This window comes from Microcaecilia unicolor, chromosome 5 (genome assembly GCF_901765095.1).
Source record: "Microcaecilia unicolor chromosome 5, aMicUni1.1, whole genome shotgun sequence".
Classification (NCBI taxonomy): Eukaryota; Metazoa; Chordata; class Amphibia; order Gymnophiona; family Siphonopidae; genus Microcaecilia; species Microcaecilia unicolor.
In genome coordinates, this window is record NC_044035.1 from 148665772 (window position 1) to 148684595 (window position 18824).

The 18824-nt window shown below is 39.9% G+C and overlaps 1 protein-coding gene across 3 annotated transcripts in view; it reads left to right on the plus strand.

Annotated features, from left to right (window-relative positions):
• UNC5B (unc-5 netrin receptor B) overlaps positions 1 to 18824 on the plus strand; it is a 457404-nt gene that overhangs the window by 386587 nt on the left and 51993 nt on the right. For 2 of the 3 annotated variants that reach the window (XM_030203413.1, XM_030203414.1), the window contains exons 8-10: positions 5026 to 5058; positions 14354 to 14548; positions 15957 to 16334. In XM_030203413.1, coding sequence (XP_030059273.1) covers positions 5026 to 5058; positions 14354 to 14548; positions 15957 to 16334 — 606 coding nt within the window. The remainder of the gene's footprint in view (positions 1 to 5025; positions 5059 to 14353; positions 14549 to 15956; positions 16335 to 18824) is intronic. The other variant, XM_030203415.1, reaches the window with a different exon arrangement.

An 18824-nucleotide genomic window follows, 5' to 3' on the forward strand; every position in this document is an offset into this window, starting at 1 on the left:
TGCATCTGTCTGTGGGTTTCTTGTATATAGAATATCAATGATATGCTTTGATGTCCCCATGCATACCTCCTACCCACCCCCATCCTCCCACCCTGTCAGACTGTCATAGTAATGCTTGAATGTTTTCACTTATATACACTGTCAGCTAGCACATTTGCTTATTTCCGATCTGACGAAGAAGGGCAACCTTCGAAAGCTAATCAAGAAATGTATTAAGTTATGTCCAATAAAAAAGGTATCATCTTATTTTCTTTTCCATGTTTTATTTTGTTTGATTTCTATTGATAACCTTAAGAGTGGACTAACACGGCTACCACACTCCTCTACTTAAGATGGAAGATACCGCATACAGCCGCATGAAAAAGCAAATGAACAAACTTTTGGAAAAAGAAACAAAAGTGAACAGTCATCTTTACTTTCTGACAATCTGCAAGAAGAATGACATCATTCCCAAAGGACTGAGGATCAAAAATCCTTTGGCTACTACTTACAATTCTGACTATGCAGAGAAACTCTGCAAACGCACTAGTCAGAAACTAAGAAATGAACTTATACATCAACTCTACAAGAAAAAAAGAATAATACAAACCCAAAGGGATGTAATCATGAGAAACATGGAGGAATTACATCCACACCTTGTGAACCAACTTAAAGAGGACCTACATAACATCCAAGGAGAAAAACAATACATTGCTATCCGCAAAAAGGAAATAAAGCTATATTCTCTTCTTCAAAATCAAAGAGAGAGAAACTGCTTATCCTTGAATAGCTACAGCTCTGCAGAACCAACATCCCCAGACACCTTGGAGACACTTGGATACACATCTGAGGCATGTGAAAATCAGAGCCCAAACAAACCATGGAATACTGATCACACCTTTACAGATGCAAACCAAATGGGGATAATAAACCTCTCGAACCATCAATTATCACAGCATGAGGTATCTGTGCTATCCAAAGGGCTCTCATTCTGCCCATCCAGGAAACTAGATGAACTCCAACTATACTCAGACCTAGAAGAATTCTTTAGAAAAATGCGCCTTAAAACACATTTCTATAATAAAGGGACACCAAACAGACCGGAATACAGTCTTAAACAAAAGAACACTTATTTCACCCCACAGGAGGGTCAAAACTACAAGCTGGATAATTACATAGAAAGTTTCAGACATAGGGTGAAATCCCAACTTTCCAACAAACAAAAGAGAATCCTGTACAATCTTACCCCACCAGAAAGAGCGGCCATAAGAACCCTACAAACTAACAAACGCATTATCATCAAACCCGCAGACAAAGGAGGCGCAGTGGTAATTATGGACATACAAAAATACATTGAAGAGGGGCACAGACAGCTCTCAGACAATAAATACTACAGGAAACTAACTGAGGACCCCACACAGGATTACACAAAACAGCTGAAAGACCTTATCAAAACATTTCCTACACAAGTGCAACCTCACCTGAAGAAACTCATATCAAACCAGCCTGCTGTGGGCACATTCTACATGCTACCCAAGATCCACAAACCGGGAAACCCTGGCAGACCAATCATATCAGGTATTGGCACACTCACGGAAGAAATATCTGGATCATAGAGGGAATTCTGAAACCTCTCGTACACAAAACTAACAGCTTCATACAAGACACCACAGACTTTCTGAATAAATTGAAAAATATCAAGCAACTACCACCTAACACCCTTCTGGTCACGATGGCTGTAGAATCACTATACAGCAACATTCCACATGCGGATGGCATAGCTGCATGTGGAAGACTCCTAAAAAAATCTACACTGGACCATCAATTCTCACCAGAAACTATTACAAAATTAATCAAATTCATTTTAACTCACAACTACTTCTGCTTTAACAATGATATCTATCTACAAATAATGGGCACTGCGATGGGCACCAGGACAGCACCCCAATATGCCAACCTTTTTATGGCTGAGCTAGAAGAGACATTTCTGAATACACACCAGACCAAACCTCTAAAATACTACCGGTACATCAATGACATTTTATGATTTGGATGGAGGGTGAAGAAACTCTGAAACAATTTTATTCTGCCTTCAATACATACCATCCTACAATCAGATTCAAAATTGACTAAACCCCAGAAAAAGTCAATTTTTTGGACACCAGGGTCTCAATCAGTGATGGCCTTATACAAATATCTATATACAAGAAACCCACAGACAGATGCAGCTACCTCCACAACTCCAGCTTCCATCCTTCACATACAAAAAGATCCATCATTTACAGCCAAGCCACAAGATACCACCGTATCTGCTCTGACCCAGGGGACAGAGACAGACACCTTAAAAGCCTGACTGCATTCTTCAAACAGAAAGGCTACAACCCCAAAATAATCTCCAAGAATATTGCCTCCTCCCTCAAAACACCCAGGGAGAATCTGCTACAGTACAAGGGGAAAAAATCCACAGACAGAATCCCCCTTGTAGTGACATACAATCCAGAGCTGGAAAAACTGAGGAAAATCATAAGAGATCTACAACCTATACTCCAGGAGGATGAATTACTGAAAGAGATATTCCCATCCCCACCAGTACTGGCCTTCCGACAGCCACCCAACTTAAAACACAAGCTAATCTGAAGTAAACTTCCATCACAGACTGAAAAGGAACAGAAGGGCACACTTCCTTGTAATTTATCCAGTTGCAAACTATGCCAAAATATTTCACAGGACCCCAAAGTCATCCACAAAGGAAAGATATTCAACATAAAGGGATCTTTCACTTGCTCATCTTCCAATGTGGTATATATCATTCAGTGTAAAAAATGTAACGAAGGATGCTATACTGGAGAAACAGGCCAGATGCTTAAGACAAGATTCAATTTACATAGACATCACATGAACAATGCTGGTGCCAGTAGGGTTCCCACACCTGTTGGTCAACATTTTACAGGACCAGGACACTGTACCAGTGACTTCACAGTGAGAATCCTGAAAGGTAACTTTAAAACCATACAAGAACGTAAGACCTTTGAAGTCAGAATGATTGAATATTTTAACACCCAACAGAAAGGACTTAACAAGGATCTGGGGTTCCTAGCCCATTATAAACCATAAAGCTGTATGTCTCTGTTGATCACCCCACCCCTCACCTATCCACACCCATCCTGTTAGAATATCAATGATATGCTTTGATGTCCCCATGCATACCTCCTACCCACCCCCATCCTCCCACCCTGTCAGACTGTCATAGTAATGCTTGAATGTTTTCACTTATATACACTGTCAGCTAGCACATTTGCTTATTTCCGATCTGACGAAGAAGGGCAACCTTCGAAAGCTAATCAAGAAATGTATTAAGTTATGTCCAATAAAAAAGGTATCATCTTATTTTCTTTTCCATGTTTTATTTTGTTTGATATGTCAGTTTGAATAAACTCACTGGGTCATCTGGCATTGGGAACTGGGAGAACATAGGACACAGGGGTAGAGGGGAAACTGGAACAGACGGGCACCGAAAGTCATTTGGAAGGAGCCTTTCATCAGTCATATGCCTCTGGGTCTGTCAGATAGCTAAGCACTGGGAACAATTAAGGAACCACGACAGTAGAGGTCAATTGTGACTTCTGGGCAAAAGTAGGGCATGCTGTGCACCGCTCTGCTGTGCCAGGCTGTTAACAGTTGATGTATTGCACACAGAGAAAGAAAAGAAAAACAGTCTGAGACTATAGTGAAAGGGCAACTCATGTTTTCCTTTGCTTAAGACTGGTAGAGATAGAAGAGCAATTGGATGAAACAAGAGAGAATATTTCATGAAAATCTTTTTACATTTAAAGTCAGGAAAGTGGGTGTAACAAGCGGCCAGAAGAAAAGAAAAGACATAATGTCCTGTGTGATTTACGGATGAAGTTATCAAGCTGTGTTGGGGCTCTTTGTGTTATTTGCCTCTTTAATGCACATTAAAGGGCACTGACATGACTTAAATTACCATAATGTGGCAATATAAGTGTATCATGGGCTACATAGTAATGAGATGCAAAACATTCAAATGTATGTAAAACAACTCATTATTATGTAAATTCTATAGCGCAACTTATGGTGAACATTGCAAGTTATCTTATAGTTGGAAAAATAATCGCAGCAAAAAGCTGGAGTCTCAAAGCGCAACCTGATGCTCCTGGGCTGCATCTTAAAGAGGCCACAGTAATGTTCTCCCCCCACCCCCAGGCTCTTACCTTGTGGTGTAGTGGATTTGGGCAGCAAAAGGAATCCCCATTCGTTGTTGCCTTTGCCGGCGCCATCACTCAAAATAGTGCCATTAGTGGTAGTCTCGTGGTACTACATTAGAGGGTCAGGTTTCTGTATAAGGTTTACCACTGTGCCTTTCTGGAAGAAGAAATCTTTAACAGATGGAAAATCCAGGTTAACAAAATAGCAATGATTGAACAAGTTACCATTTTGTGTGAAGCAAGCTGGGGATATATCACAAGATCTCGAACCTGATGGGACATATTAAACACTCAGATATAGGGAAAATAACTTGCCTATTAAATTTTGGGATCTTTCTCAGCCTTGTAGATCTGTTATGTTTCTTGGTGTATTGCGCTTGAATCATTATTGTAGTGACGTTGTGCTGTTTGTCCAAATGCATTTGATCATAAAAAGTTGTAAAAAAAAAATTTAGACCTTACTATCCATTAGTTATCGTGTAATAAGATACGCATTCATTGCTGCTTCAAAATCACAAGAATGATTTATTCTCATGTGCAGCTTTAAAAAAATGACATACTGTATTTCACTGGTGCTAAAGGAATTTAGGTCATATGGATGATATTACTACACACGCCTTCACGGGTAATTGGCGACTACTGTTCATAGGGCCATAACCCTTGTATGTGTTCTCCCCTTCAATCCATGTCACATTTCCATTGAACTTTTCTTTGCTCATATGTTTGGCTTTGATGGACATTGTTTATGCTTCATTTCATTTCCATTCTCACTGGTTTCGTTTTTTGTGTTTCTTGTTATTTTCTTATTTTTTTCTGACAGATGAAAGGGTTATAAGTGAACCAAAAAGCCATCGTAAGTTCTCATTTCTTATATTTATTTTTCCACTCTGTTGTTGCTTTTTGTTTTTATTTGGGTAAGAATTTTGCGTTGCATAGAGGAGCCTTGCTAGAAATTGAATAGGATAAAATTGAAATTCCTTCATCTTGAGGGGTGTCTCTGCTGAGCTTAGATACAGATTAAGGTTAGTTGAATGTAGGGGAAGAAGGGGAAAGGACTGGGTACGAATACAGGGTAAACATTCCTCACATTATATCCAATGGTATCTTTGTGTATTAAGTATCAAGTTAAGTACTATAGGCCAAATTCTATTTATGGCGCCTACAAAATCAGTGCCGGAAAAAGAATTTGCTTAGCATAATTCTATAAGGGGTGTGCATCCTTTCTAGAATCACGCTTAGCACAAAACTGTACCTAACTGTAGGCATCTGGAATTAGGCCTGCTTAATGCAGATGCCTGCATTTAGGCACGATTCAAGATTTATGTGCACAAATGCCCCCGCAACACCCCTAACCACGCCCCCATACATTCACGTGTGATTGAAGTTTGGCATACGTTGGATGTGTACGTAACATAGGCACATATCTGATGGTTTTTACATTTTGTTTTAAGTGAATACAAGGCTAACACAGGAGTTCTCCACTCTACATCGCGGTCTGTCCACCCTGACAGGCGAGCTTGGTTTTCACAGATTTTCCCCATTCATTTTGGGGGATATTGGACATAAATACAATTCTAAACAAATTACATTTAGACCCTGACCCCTGAGGCAGGCGTTTTTTAACGCCGAAACACAGCCCGTGTCGGGTCACTTGTCAATAAAATACTCCTGTTGTTCCAGTCTTGAAGGCCCAGTGTTGCTTTTTTTGTTTGTGTACAAGCCAAATCATCACCATGTGTTTGCAAGATCCAGTAGAAAACAAAATTTCCTGATGAACCAACACACAAACACAAAAAGGATAAGACAAATATAATTGAATACTGGGGATTTTCTGTGGCTGGTTCCATGTTCGGGCGATTCTTTGACAAATACCACTGAATTATTGGGTTATTATTTCCACAACCTGTGCCTTGTAAAATGATAGCTGAATGCACAGTTCCCTGTAATACTGAGAAATTCAATGCCACTTAATGCTGAGAAAATTCTACGTCAGCTATTAATGGACAAGGAAATATTTTCTTAGTTAAGATGACATGCCAAGGAAAAAGATCAGTTAATCAACAAGACAAGAAAAAGCACATTTCTAAATTCTCTGAAGAAACATAATTTGTAACAAATTGGCATGTGTGGTTTGTTACCAAACGCGGTTCACAAGGAGGCCTTCTCACAGACACACTGGTTCTATCTTTGCTCCCTGATTGGATGACTTTTGGACATTTAAAATGTATTTCACTTTGGTGATTGATTGTACTCATTTCATTCATTGAAGTATTCATATTCCGCTTAGACCTAAGTGGTTTACAGTTGGTATTGGGTCTGTCCCTAGTAAGCTCACAGTCTAAATAGTACCATGTACTACTGTTGTACCTGGGGCAACAGAGGGTTAAGTGACTTGCTCAGGGTTATTCAGAGCTGCAGAGGGAACTGAACCTGGTTCCCCAGGATCTCAACCCACTGCTGACCATCAGGCAGCAGCGGGAATTGAACCCAGTTCCGCAACCTGCCACACTAACCATTAGGCCACTCTTCCACTCCATTTCCTCTTCACCTTCACCTGTGATTTGAGTTAGGGGAGCAAGGAAGAGGTAATCATCTGAGGTGGATCTTGGGAAGGGAGACAAGAGCTTAGGCAAAAGAGACTTGAGAGAAAGAAAAGTTAAAAAGGGAAATGAGAATGAAAGTAAATGAGAAGCATGAAAGAGAAGAAGCAAAAGAAGGAGGCAGGTTGATTAGAGACAGGGAAGTAGGAACATAAGGAAGATGTTAGACAAGAGTGAGAGAATACAGATGGGAAAAAGAGATGTGAGGCAGCTGAGAGAAACCAATGGTGAAAAAGATAGAAGAGGGCTATAGGAGAAAGAAAGAGGCTAAAACCAAGATAAACATGTTGAAACTGGATTATAAATAAGAATATGGAGGTTATTATCTATATATATAAAAGGCACCACTGAAGCCTCCAGCCGGAAGTGTGAAGCGCCAGAGATATCCGGTTTCCCCATGAGTGAAGGAAAGCAGCACAGCAGGAAATCCCACGAAACAGTGAAGGACTCAGAGGGGGGGAGGGGAGAGAGATGCCCTCACTCTCTCTGTAACAAAAACACTGAACAGCAGGAAACAACACTGAAGGACTGGACTCGGAGGGGGGAGGGGGGAGGGAGAGAGGGCAGAGGGCAGGGACACACACAATCCCACATGCACACTCTGAAGAAAACCTTGCTAGCCCCCGTTTCATTTGCATCAGAAACGGGGTTTTTTTTTACTAGTAGAAGCATAAAAAGCAAAAGAGGGCAATGAAACCAGTATATCAAAATAACTATCTTCAAATGTTTCACCAAACTATCTAAATTTCTTTCTTTCTTTCTTTCTTTCTTTTATTTATTTAAAAATCTATATTCCACACAATCCAAAGTTCCCCATAATCTGTAAATCACAAAACATCACAAAAAAAACCAATATAATGCATTGAAAACTCTTACAAAAAATCATACTCTCCATCATAGTCCTCTGTCCTGTCATATGCCTCTATTCTGTCATATGCTACGATGTATGAGCTATAAATTTTGTTAAATAAACAAAAGAGTTTTCAATTCTTTTTTAAACTCATTCATATCTCTGATCGTTCCTATCCTTAGAGGCAATTTGTTCCAGAGCAAGGGACCAGTAGTATAAAAAACTGAGATCCTAAATTCATTCGAGTTTATCACACGATAAAATGGTACATCCAAAATAAGTTGGTCTGCTGATCTTAGTGACCACCTGGGTTGGTATATTTGAATCTTTGCTGCTAAAACCTTTTATACTTGACCCATGATTATTTTAAGGTAATCAATAGATATAAAACAAAATAAAACATGGAAAAGAAAATAAGATGATACCTGTTTTATTGGACATAACTTAATACATTTCTTGATTAGCTTTCGAAGCTAATCAGATCGGAAATAAGCAAATGCTGGTAGATGACAGTGAGGGGCATAATCGAACGCGAACACCCATCTCCGTGGGCGTCTATGTCCGAAAACGGGTATGTGAAGAGGCGGGACAACTATATTATCAAAAAAGATGGACGTCCATCTTTCGTTTCGAAAATACGGTTTGGACGGACCAAATGCCATGGATTTGGTCCCTTCTGCGATGGGTGTTTTTTTTTTTTTTTTGCGATAATGGAAACTAAAAACGCCCAGCTCAGAAACGTCCCAATTCAAGCCATTTGGTCGTGGGAGGGACAAATGTACAACACTACCATAGCTCTTAGGGGTGAAGGGGTACAGTGGATTTTAGTGGCCTCCCATTTACCACCACAAGTGTTACGGGTGGGGGGGGGGGGGGGGGGATGGTCCTGGGTCTGCCTGCCTGAAGTGCACTGCAGTACCCACTAAAAGTGCTCCAGGGACAGGACTTGTTGCTGGTGTATAACCTTGGCACAGCAGTTGACACCTGAAGACTAATCTCGCTGAAAACGTCCTTTATTTGAATAAGCACCTTTACTCACAGTTAACTGCAGATCAGAGGTTGTGCCCCACTGGCACCGAGTCTCGCTGGTACTGAGATTAGCAGTAGGTCCAAGCTGGCAGAATGGTGTACAGTGCCCTCTTTCAGCAACATTCAAGGTAAGAACTAAGTGCTGTAACGTGGCTAACACATGAAAGGGATCTAAATTTGTCTTACACAAATGGCCACTACCTCATGGACTACCAGAAACAAAACAGGGCACACTCTGACCCAGTAAGCAGAGGGAAAAGCACCATGGGAGTAGAGCCTACCAACTACCAACATCGTGAGCATTTAACACAAGCTAGTGGAATCACGGAGCCCAATACCCTACACCCACCACAATGCATTGCTGATGTGACTCTGCAGTGCCCTTAACAGAAAAGGTGTCACACTCACCTGAGACCCACATCAGAACCAGGGAAAGGCTGTCAGAGGATAGAACACATTCTGCTGTCATGGAGGTGGGTATGGCATTTGAGGCTGGCATACAGGCTGGCAAAAAAAAGGTTTGTAAAGTGGGTTTCTTTTGGTGGGAGGGGGTTAGTGACCACTGGGGAGTCAGGGTAGGTCATCCACGATTCCCTCCAGTGGTCATCTGGTCAGTTGGGGCACTTTTTTGGGACTTGGACCTGAAACAAAAGGGTCCAAATAAAGCGGACCAAATTTTCGTCAAAAACGCCCTTCTTGTTTCGATTATCAGCTAAAGACGCCCATCTCTCCTCGGCCGATAACCGTGCCCAAGTCCCGCCTTCGCCACGCCTCCGACACGCCCCAGTGATCTTTGTTTGTCTCCATGACGGACTGCAGTTGAGGACGCCAAAAATCGGGTTTTGATTATACCGATTTGGGCGCCCGAGGGAAACGGATGCCCATCTCCCGATTTGGGTCACAATATGGGTGTCTTTCTCTTTCGATTATAAGGCGGAGTATATATGAGTGAAACATGAAAGCATTTCAGTGACAGTCTAACAGGATGGGGGTGGATAGGTGAGAGTCAGGGAGACAGGAGAGCAATACAATTTACAAAGCAATACTGCTCCCTGAGAAACATAAAATTGCCTACAAACAGGGAAAGTTGCAATCCAATTCAAAGCTTTACCTTCAATTCCAATGAACTATAGTCTGTTCAACAAAATCAAATGATTAATTGTATCAAATGCATCTGATATATCAAGAATGACTAATATAAAACCAGTACACACCGAGTCAAATAATGACAATAATAAAGATTCTGTATCATGATGTGACCGAAAACCAAATTGGTTCATATCCAAAATGTCATGTGTCTCAAGATCTTCAAGTTGAGTATACACAATTTTTTCCATTACTTTTGCCATAAATGGTAATTAAGAAATTGGCCTATAATTATCAACAGCTTTAACATTTTTCAACAATGGTCCTACAGCTGTGTTTTTTTAACCCCAGTATCAAAACATGTATTAATCACTTTTGAGATCACAGGGGCTGATTGATCTTTTAATGCTTTAATCACTACAGGTTTAGAAATATCTATTTTATAGTACCTATTGCTAAGCTTTGAGAAAGTTTTTATCACCAGATCTGGCAATAAAGCATGAAAACTTGTCAAACATTCTTCATTTTCCAAAGGACAACTCATTTGTATCGGCACTTTAGATTGATCAAACTGATCTGAAATTTTAACTATCTTATTAATAAAACCATTGGCAAGATCCTGACTAGAAATAGATAACACTCGTTTGCATTTCTCCCCCTCATCTTGGACCAAGGAGGAGACAATACCAAATAATTTAGTAGAACTAGAAGGTGCTTTCAATCACCTCCTCATAATAATCACATTTAGCTTTCGTCTACTAACTTGTGCAAACAATTTTCTTGCGACACTCTAGACAGACACCTTCTCCATTCTCTCTCGTTCCTTCTCAGCTCTTGTTTAAATAATCGTAATTCCTCTGTAAACCACGGATCATTACTAGATTGGCCAATGTTTTCCATTTAAAGGGAGCTACTTCATCCATAGATTCTGACAATACACTATGCCACTTCTCAATCAATACATCTGCATTATCATCCTGTAACAGTCTCGCTGATAGTACATGGTTGGTTAAAGCTTTCTTCAATTCCACAGTCTCAAAAGGGCTACGATTTCAAAATTACCTTGTTTTTCCTTATATCAATGAGCTCTCTACTTTGAACAATCTTTAATGAAATCAAAGCACGATCAGACCATGGTATAAAACAAACAATCAACATTTGCACTCTACCATTGTATAACTTTAGGCATAAAAGTTAAATCCAGCACTATGAGTAGAGTCCTTTATAACTGGGTCAATCCCAATGCATTCAATGTAATTTAAAAAATTTGAAACCAGCTGATCTTCTATTGCAGTGTCAACCTGCAAATTAAAATCACCCAGCAGTAATGTTTTTGGCCACACTAACTTCAGAGTAACTAAATGCTCAACCAAAGGAGAGTAATCCTCATGTAAAAAACCTGGCACTGCATAAACTAATATAATATTTAAAGTAGAAAATGTCAAGATTACAATTTCAATGCCAGTTAGCACTAGCCTATCACATTTCAATACATTTAAGTAACCTTTAAATAACACCAATACCCCTCCCCCCTTATCTAATCTTGCCTGAAAAAAGGCAGAATAATCTGGGGGACAAAGTTGATTCACAAGCACTAAATCCTCCTCACATAACCAAGACTCTGTTACATAGAGAACATCAATAACATCAAAATAATAGGGATCTTGTTTCTTACTGATTTAGCATTTACCAGCACTAATTTTCTATTCATCTTAGCTACTTTTCTAAATTTGTAAGATATTTCAATAGAAGTCAATTGCCTAGTTTTACTATTATTACTTCTTGAATAAAAATTTAAACACCCCATACCTCCCCCTTCCAGCCACAACAGGAATACTGCAAAAACACATCTTCCAAAATTAAAATTAAGCTAATTATACATATAACTATAAACTGACCAAAACTAACCAAATTCCTCCAAAGTTCACCCAGCATCCAGCCAGGGTCCGCACGAAGGAACTCTGATCAGCGTGACAGAGTCAGCGCACCCATCTCCGGAGCTAGGCTTCTCCCTAAATGTTCTTGATGTCACAGGTGAGCAGAGCAACACTGTCCTAAGGGGAAGCTCCAGCGGTGATAGCACACAACAGGTTTAAAATAGATGTTCTTGCTGCTAGAATGGAAGCGTGCAGCACTCTCCAGGACAAGGTGGGTTAGGGTCAGGCTCAGGCTCTCTGTCTGGCCCTGGGCTTCTCCCTAAATGTTCACAATGCCCACTGACTGTGATCATGCAAGGACTACAAATGTCATGTTCTTCAACAAATGTGGGAGGAAAAAGCCTTAGAACCCCATCCAGTGTAAACACATTTTCTCTAGATTAATTTAGAGTAGTAACCTCATCAGTTTAAAAAAGCCTCCCAAGAAAATAATATATTATGATATTTAAATCAAATTCTTCAGGCATCAAAACAAATATTAAATCTTGTAACATCAAAAAAGAACACAGAACAACTTACCTGTGATCAGCAAGGTCCCACTGATAGTGGCCAGCATTTCTCCAGGGACTGCATCAGGGTAAACCAGGACCAAGCCTAGAAAAACAAACAATAAAAGTGAAAATCAAAAACGCTCAACGTTTTCAAACAGAATGCATTCAAATCGACTGCATTCAGTATGCTCACTAGCTCTCAAAGATGGCTGCCAGCCAATCCCTTGGCATTTTATTCAAGCAAGTAGTCCTTGCATGATCACAATCTTTATTTAGACTTTTTGGTGAAACATTTGGAGATGGTTATTATATGCTATTTGCGACTTCCATGTAGAAATACTAGCATTTACACATCCACATATATAGCGTAGTACACACATGTAAAAGTCAAATTTCATAGAGCCGTTATGTGCACATGGAAATTAACATTCCATAGAGATGTCAAGGGGGTGTGATTTGGGTAGAACTTAGGCAGGACTAAATTGTACACGTATATTCTCTGTTTCACAAAGGGAATACTCATGTATAGAAAAAACATTCCATGTCGGTTGTACACCTGCTTAATGGCACATACAGATTTAAAAAGGGCTCATTCTGGCCAGGGCTTCACACAGGGATTAGGGGAGTCATTCTCCTGCATCCTATGTATATTTTTGTCCACCTCTGAAATGAAACTAAGTTACAATTGTGGCCTCATTACTTAATTGGGGGGGGGGGGCATATTTGTGTAGGTTTGTATACTGGGGCTGCTATACATGGAAATGGTGTCACTTAAATGTGAAACTTGCAAAATTTGCTACTTCCCCACCAACACCCCCACTACCTTTCATTTTTTTCAACATGTACATTTTTAAAATGGCTGTTCCCGCTGCACGTGCCCGCAAATAAACATGCACTCCAGAATGTATTGTTAAAAAGGCTGTATGTCAGCTTTTTTAAAATACCACCAGAAATGAGCATGTCCTGTCTTGTATTGAGGGGTGGGAGAAAATGAATGTCAGAGACAGAGAACACGGCTGTAAGAGGGGAAAGTGTGAGACATTACCATTTCACATATAGAAAGGATCTTTTCAGCTAACATAAAAATCTAAGAAGTTTTTAACTTCATTTAACTTCAGGAAAAGCTGCTAGATTTATAAATGCAAACTTGGACATCAACAGATGCTAGGATATATGAACGATAACTGTCCTGCACAAACTGATAACTAGAATAGCTATTGGATAAGGAACAAAGTAAAACATGTCTATTTTGTTCTGGGTCTTTAAAGCTTCCCTCCAGTTGTATTGAAACCCTGGTCTGTAATGGTGGGATGACTAGTCACAGAAGTTCCAGAGATAGAACGTTCTTAAAATCAGACAGGCAGACTGGAGCCAGCAGTGTGCAGTCTGAGATATATTAGATTTCCAGCTAAAATGCTGAAGTAGATGGGGCTTAAAGAAAAATGTAAACTACAGACCAAGGTCCTACAGCAACCTTCAGTCTCTTTGCAGTAATGGAGGATGCAAACCTGTGATGTCTTGGTTAGGTCATTAGTCAGTGCTCAACACTATTGAGTGAGCACCATGGTTCAGATTGTTGGCTTCAGGCTTTTCTTGGGACATCTGAAGTCTGTTAAAGCACTACCCCCGAATCCTTAAGACATTATCTTACCCGAGTTCAGCTTTATAAGTGGCATTTAAGGGCCAATGAACTACAAGAATTGTAGACGTAGCTCTAGAGATATTTGTATCCTGCTTTCAGCCATCAGTAACAACTCTAATACCTGAGACTTTTCTAGAAGGGAAATGAGAAAAATGGGAAAAGCCAAGTGCCTTTAGTAGTGATGATGAAGGCATTTAAATTCATGCATTGTAAAGTACCAACTAGTTAAAATTACCAGATCAGTGGGACCTAATTCATTTGAGCTGGAATTTGCACGTAAATGCCATTTTGCCACATTGTGTTTTCTGTCCATGCTATGGTACCCAAGCAAAGGGGGAAACATTTGAAATTAAGAGATGAGTCTGTGCCTTGTATGCGTGGTATCTATTAATTTTGTTGAGTACTGTCATATATGATGTCCTGTGGGACAGAGTTCTAGTTTTATTCATGCTGTTTCACGTCTCTCTGCTTTTCCATTACAAAGTCTGTTTTTATCTCTGTTTTTTCACTCAGTTTTGGAGTCCACTAAGGATGTGGCCTTCTACGCCAGCCTGGTGGTTGCAGTGTTTATTTTTATCATTCTCCTCATGGCCATTGGTGTGGTCTTGTATCGCCGTAGTTGTCGGGAGTTTGACACAGACATCACTGATTCATCAGCCGCCCTAACCGGAGGCTTTCACCCAGTTAACTTCAAGACCCCAAGGCACGGTAAGGGTAAACTGATCAACATTGTTGCTCTCTCCTGTGACTATGCATATATTTTAGGAAAAGTTGTTGACCTCTCCATGAGATGAAAGAGCAGTTGAGACTCCAGACCTGTAGCTATCTTCCTTTGTAGTTGTTTTATAGGAGAGCTATTTTCACCTTTAAAAATAAACCAGCGCATTTTTCATATCTTGTTGTTTGGAAAGCTTAAGACTTCCACTCTATAGTTAAGATCTGAGGTTGGTTGATGCAGACTGCAAGATTCAGAACTGGGCGAGAAGATATGCTTCAGATCAGATAGACCACAATACAAAAAAATGGCAATGTGCCATCTTCAAAATATTCAATAGATAATGCACCAAGACATCAAAAAATGTTTACTCACAGTTACTTAAATTATAAATGCAGCCCCTTTTAGACTTGAAGGAGCTAGTTTGAGCTAAGCTGACATTCAGTTTGATGATATCATAGTTGACATTAAGAAAATTTGTGAGTATAATGATGATATAAAGTTGAAAAAGAGACTGGTGGAATTGTTTGAGCATTATATTAAGTTATACTGTCTGAACACTTTATTAGTAACTGATGAAGGTATTTGGGATTATAGTGCATTGGTGAAATTCTCAAAAGGAAAAGAAAAAAATGTTGAAGACAGACACAGGATGTTGTGTATGTTAGTGAAAACTGAAGTAAACGTGTCATATTTCAAGTGTCTAGAAATAAATAAATATATTAAAGGTGATATATACAATTTATTGAGGGGTCCTTTTACCAAGCTATGGGAAAAAGAGCCCTACGCCAGCGACAGGGGCTGTTTATCCCGCGCACCAGGGCGAATTTTTCTGCAGCCGGTAAAAGCCCCCCAAAAAATGGCCACACGGTGAGATAACTCTTGCCACATGGCCATGCAGCAGGGAGCTCTTGCTACCACCCACTGAGGTGGTGATAAGGGCCCCTGTGCTAAATCGGCAGTAACCTTCAGCAAAGATAACCAATTATCATGCACTGAATATTACTGGTTAGGCACCGAAATGCTATTTAACAGGTCAGCGGCCTTTTCTGGCCAGTTAAATAGCGCTGAATATTAGTCAGATATTCTATAGAGGAAGGAGGGTGCCTTTGTTCCTTTAAAGAATAGGCTCCCACCAGGCTCCCAGTTGTAGAATTTTTCTCTTTATGTTCCAAACAGATATTTCCTTGCAAAGTTTGCACCTTCAATTTTTTGACCAGTTTTTGTTATGAGCTTTGCACCTAGACTTCCGGTAAGACCCTGCTGTTGAATACATACTAGTTTGGTATCTTAGATCCTCCTAGCTATCAACGAATGCTTTCACCATCCTGAATTCCAGAATAATGTGCTCCAGAGAAAGCCCCTACTATTTTTTATGTAATATTTTTTTCCTTCTTCCAGACAATTCACAGTTGCTTCATCCATCAATGCAGCCAGACCTGACCGCAAACGCTAATGTATACCGGGGCCACATGTATGCACTGCAGGACTCGGCTGACAAGATCCCCATGACCAATTCCCCTCTTCTAGACCCTCTCCCGAACCTGAAGATCAAGGTCTTCAACTCATCTACAGGGTCCTCCTCTCCTGGGCTGCATGATGGCACAAACCTGCTGGGGGCAATACCCACAGGCACATACCTTGGGGACAATAACATTCTGAACATAAGGAACCAGGCCCTCAACTCTCAACATCTTCTCACCCTGCCTCAGGAACCTGGCTACAGTGTGACTGGGACGTTTGGTTGCTTGGGAGGAAAACTCACTCTCCCCGACACTGGTAGGGGAGGTTCCCAATTTCTGTTTGTGAAGCATGATAATATTTCCTGTGAATTTTGTTCTTTTTTGCCAACTAATCAACAACGAATAATTGTTTCATTGTCTTTATTCATGCTTAACTGAAATAAATTCTAGGGAATAGTGTTGGGATGGGAGATAATTGAATTGGAAATGGTATTCCTTAGTACTGGTATAGAAGGAGTATATACCAGGATGCCTCAGCTCTGTTTTGGAGAAACAGGTGCTCACATCTACTCTTGTCTGAGTCTTGCCGCCTCTGTTTGATAGTAATCATAGAAACAGAGAAAGGATTTAGGTGTCATCATTGATCATAAGTTGAAACCCTCTGCTCAGTGTGCAATGGTGGCTAAGAAAGCAACTAGAATGTTAGGAATTATTAGGAAAGGAATGGAGAACAAAATTGAGAATATAATGCCTTTGTATTGCATCCAAATATTGTGTGCAGTTTTGGTCACCACATCTCAAAAAAGTTATAGCAGAATTACAAAAAGGTACAGAGCAAATGATAAAGGGGATGTGGGATAACGTCCCTATGAGGAAAGGCTAAAAAAGGCTAGGACTCTTCAGTTTGGAGAATAGACAGCTGATACAGGTCTATAAAATCCTGAATGGCGTGGAATGCGTAGTCAAAAATGCAAGGACTAGGGAGAATGCAATGAAGCTATTAAATAGTAAATTTAAAATAAAAATCAGTTAAAATATTTCTTCACTCAACATGTGATTAAACTCTGGAATTCTTATCAGATAATGTGGTAAACGTAATTAGCATAGTAGGGTTTAAAAATGGTTTGGACAAGTTCATAAAAGAAGAGTCCATAAGCCATTGTTAAGATGGACTTCGGAAAATCCACTGCTTAAACCTGGGATAAGCAGCATAAAATCTGTTTTACTCTTTTGGGTTCTTGCCAGGTACTTGTGACCTGGATTGTCCACTGTTGGAAACAGGATGCTGGACTTGATGGACCTTCAGTCTGTTCCAGTATGGCGATACTTATGATGTTATGTTCTTAAGATGATCATATGGACTATCCAATCTGCCCATCCATACTAACTGAGCAGCTCTCCAGTCTTTTCCTGTCCCTCAGAAATCCCCTGTGCTTGTCCCATACTTTCTTAAATTAAGATACAGTCCTCATCTCCACCACCTCAAGTGGGAGGTTGTTTCACTGGTCTCTCACCCTTTCTATAAAGAAATATTTCCATGGATTACTACTGATTCTATCTTCTTTCACCCTCATCCTATGGTCCCTCATTCCAAAGCCTCCTTTCCATTCAAAAGGCCTGATTTCAGTGTATTTATTTATTTATTGCATTTGTATCCCACATTTTCCCACCTATTTGCAGGCTCAATGTGGCTTACAATTTTCTGTCATGGCTTTTGCCATTCCAGAGTGCAGATAACAATTGATATTATATAAAGACCATGGATGGCATAATAAAAATCAGGTAAAAAATGAGAAAACCTTCAATTGGTATTACATATAGAACATGGATAACATAATAACAATAAGCAATCAGGTAGAAGGAGAAAACATTACGAATATTAAGTAAGTGATATAGCATTACAGTTCTTATTGTGGGTCATTGTAGTATGCCTTGTTAAAGAGATGAGTCTTCAGGGCTTTACGGAAGTTAATTAGGTTGTGAACTATTTTCAAGTCAAGTGGTAGAGCATTCCACAGCTGCGAACTTGTGTATGAAAAGCTGGACGCATGTATTAATCTGTATTTTAGACCTTTACAACTGGGGAAGTGAAGATTCAGGAATGTGCGTGCTGATCTTTTAGAGTTCCTGGGTGGCAAGTCAGTTAGGTCTAACATGTAATCCGGGGCATCTCCGTAATACGTTCTTTGATAGGAAGCCAGTGTAACTTTTCTCTTAAGGGTTTGGCACTTTCGTATTTTGTTTTTCCGAATATAAGTCTGGCTGCAGTGTTCTGGGCTGATTGAAGTTTTTTAATGATTTGTTCTTTACAGCCAGTGCATTGCAGTAGTCTAAATGACTTAGTACCATTGATTGTACCAGATTGCGAAAGATTCCCCTTGGGAAGAAAGGTTTTACTCTTTTGAGTTTCCACATTGAGTGGAACATCTTCCTTCTTCACTTGGCTTTCAAGTGTGAGATTTTGATAAATGGTAACTCCAAGAATTTTCAGGGTGTCGGCAACGGGAAGGATAAAGTTTGGTGTGGATATAGTGGTAAAATTATTAGCATTGTATTGTGATGTAAGTACAAGACATTGTGTTTTTTCTGCATTAAGTTTTAATTGAAATGCATCCGCCCATGAATGCATGATTTGAAGGCTATGGTTGATATCTCTGGAGATTTCTTTTAAATCATGTTTAAACGGGATATAAATCGTGATGTCATCTGCGTATATATATGGATTAAGGCCTTGATTGGATAACAATTTGGCCAGGGGTGTCATCATTAGGCTGAAGAGGGTTGGCGAGAGTGGAGATCCTTGGGG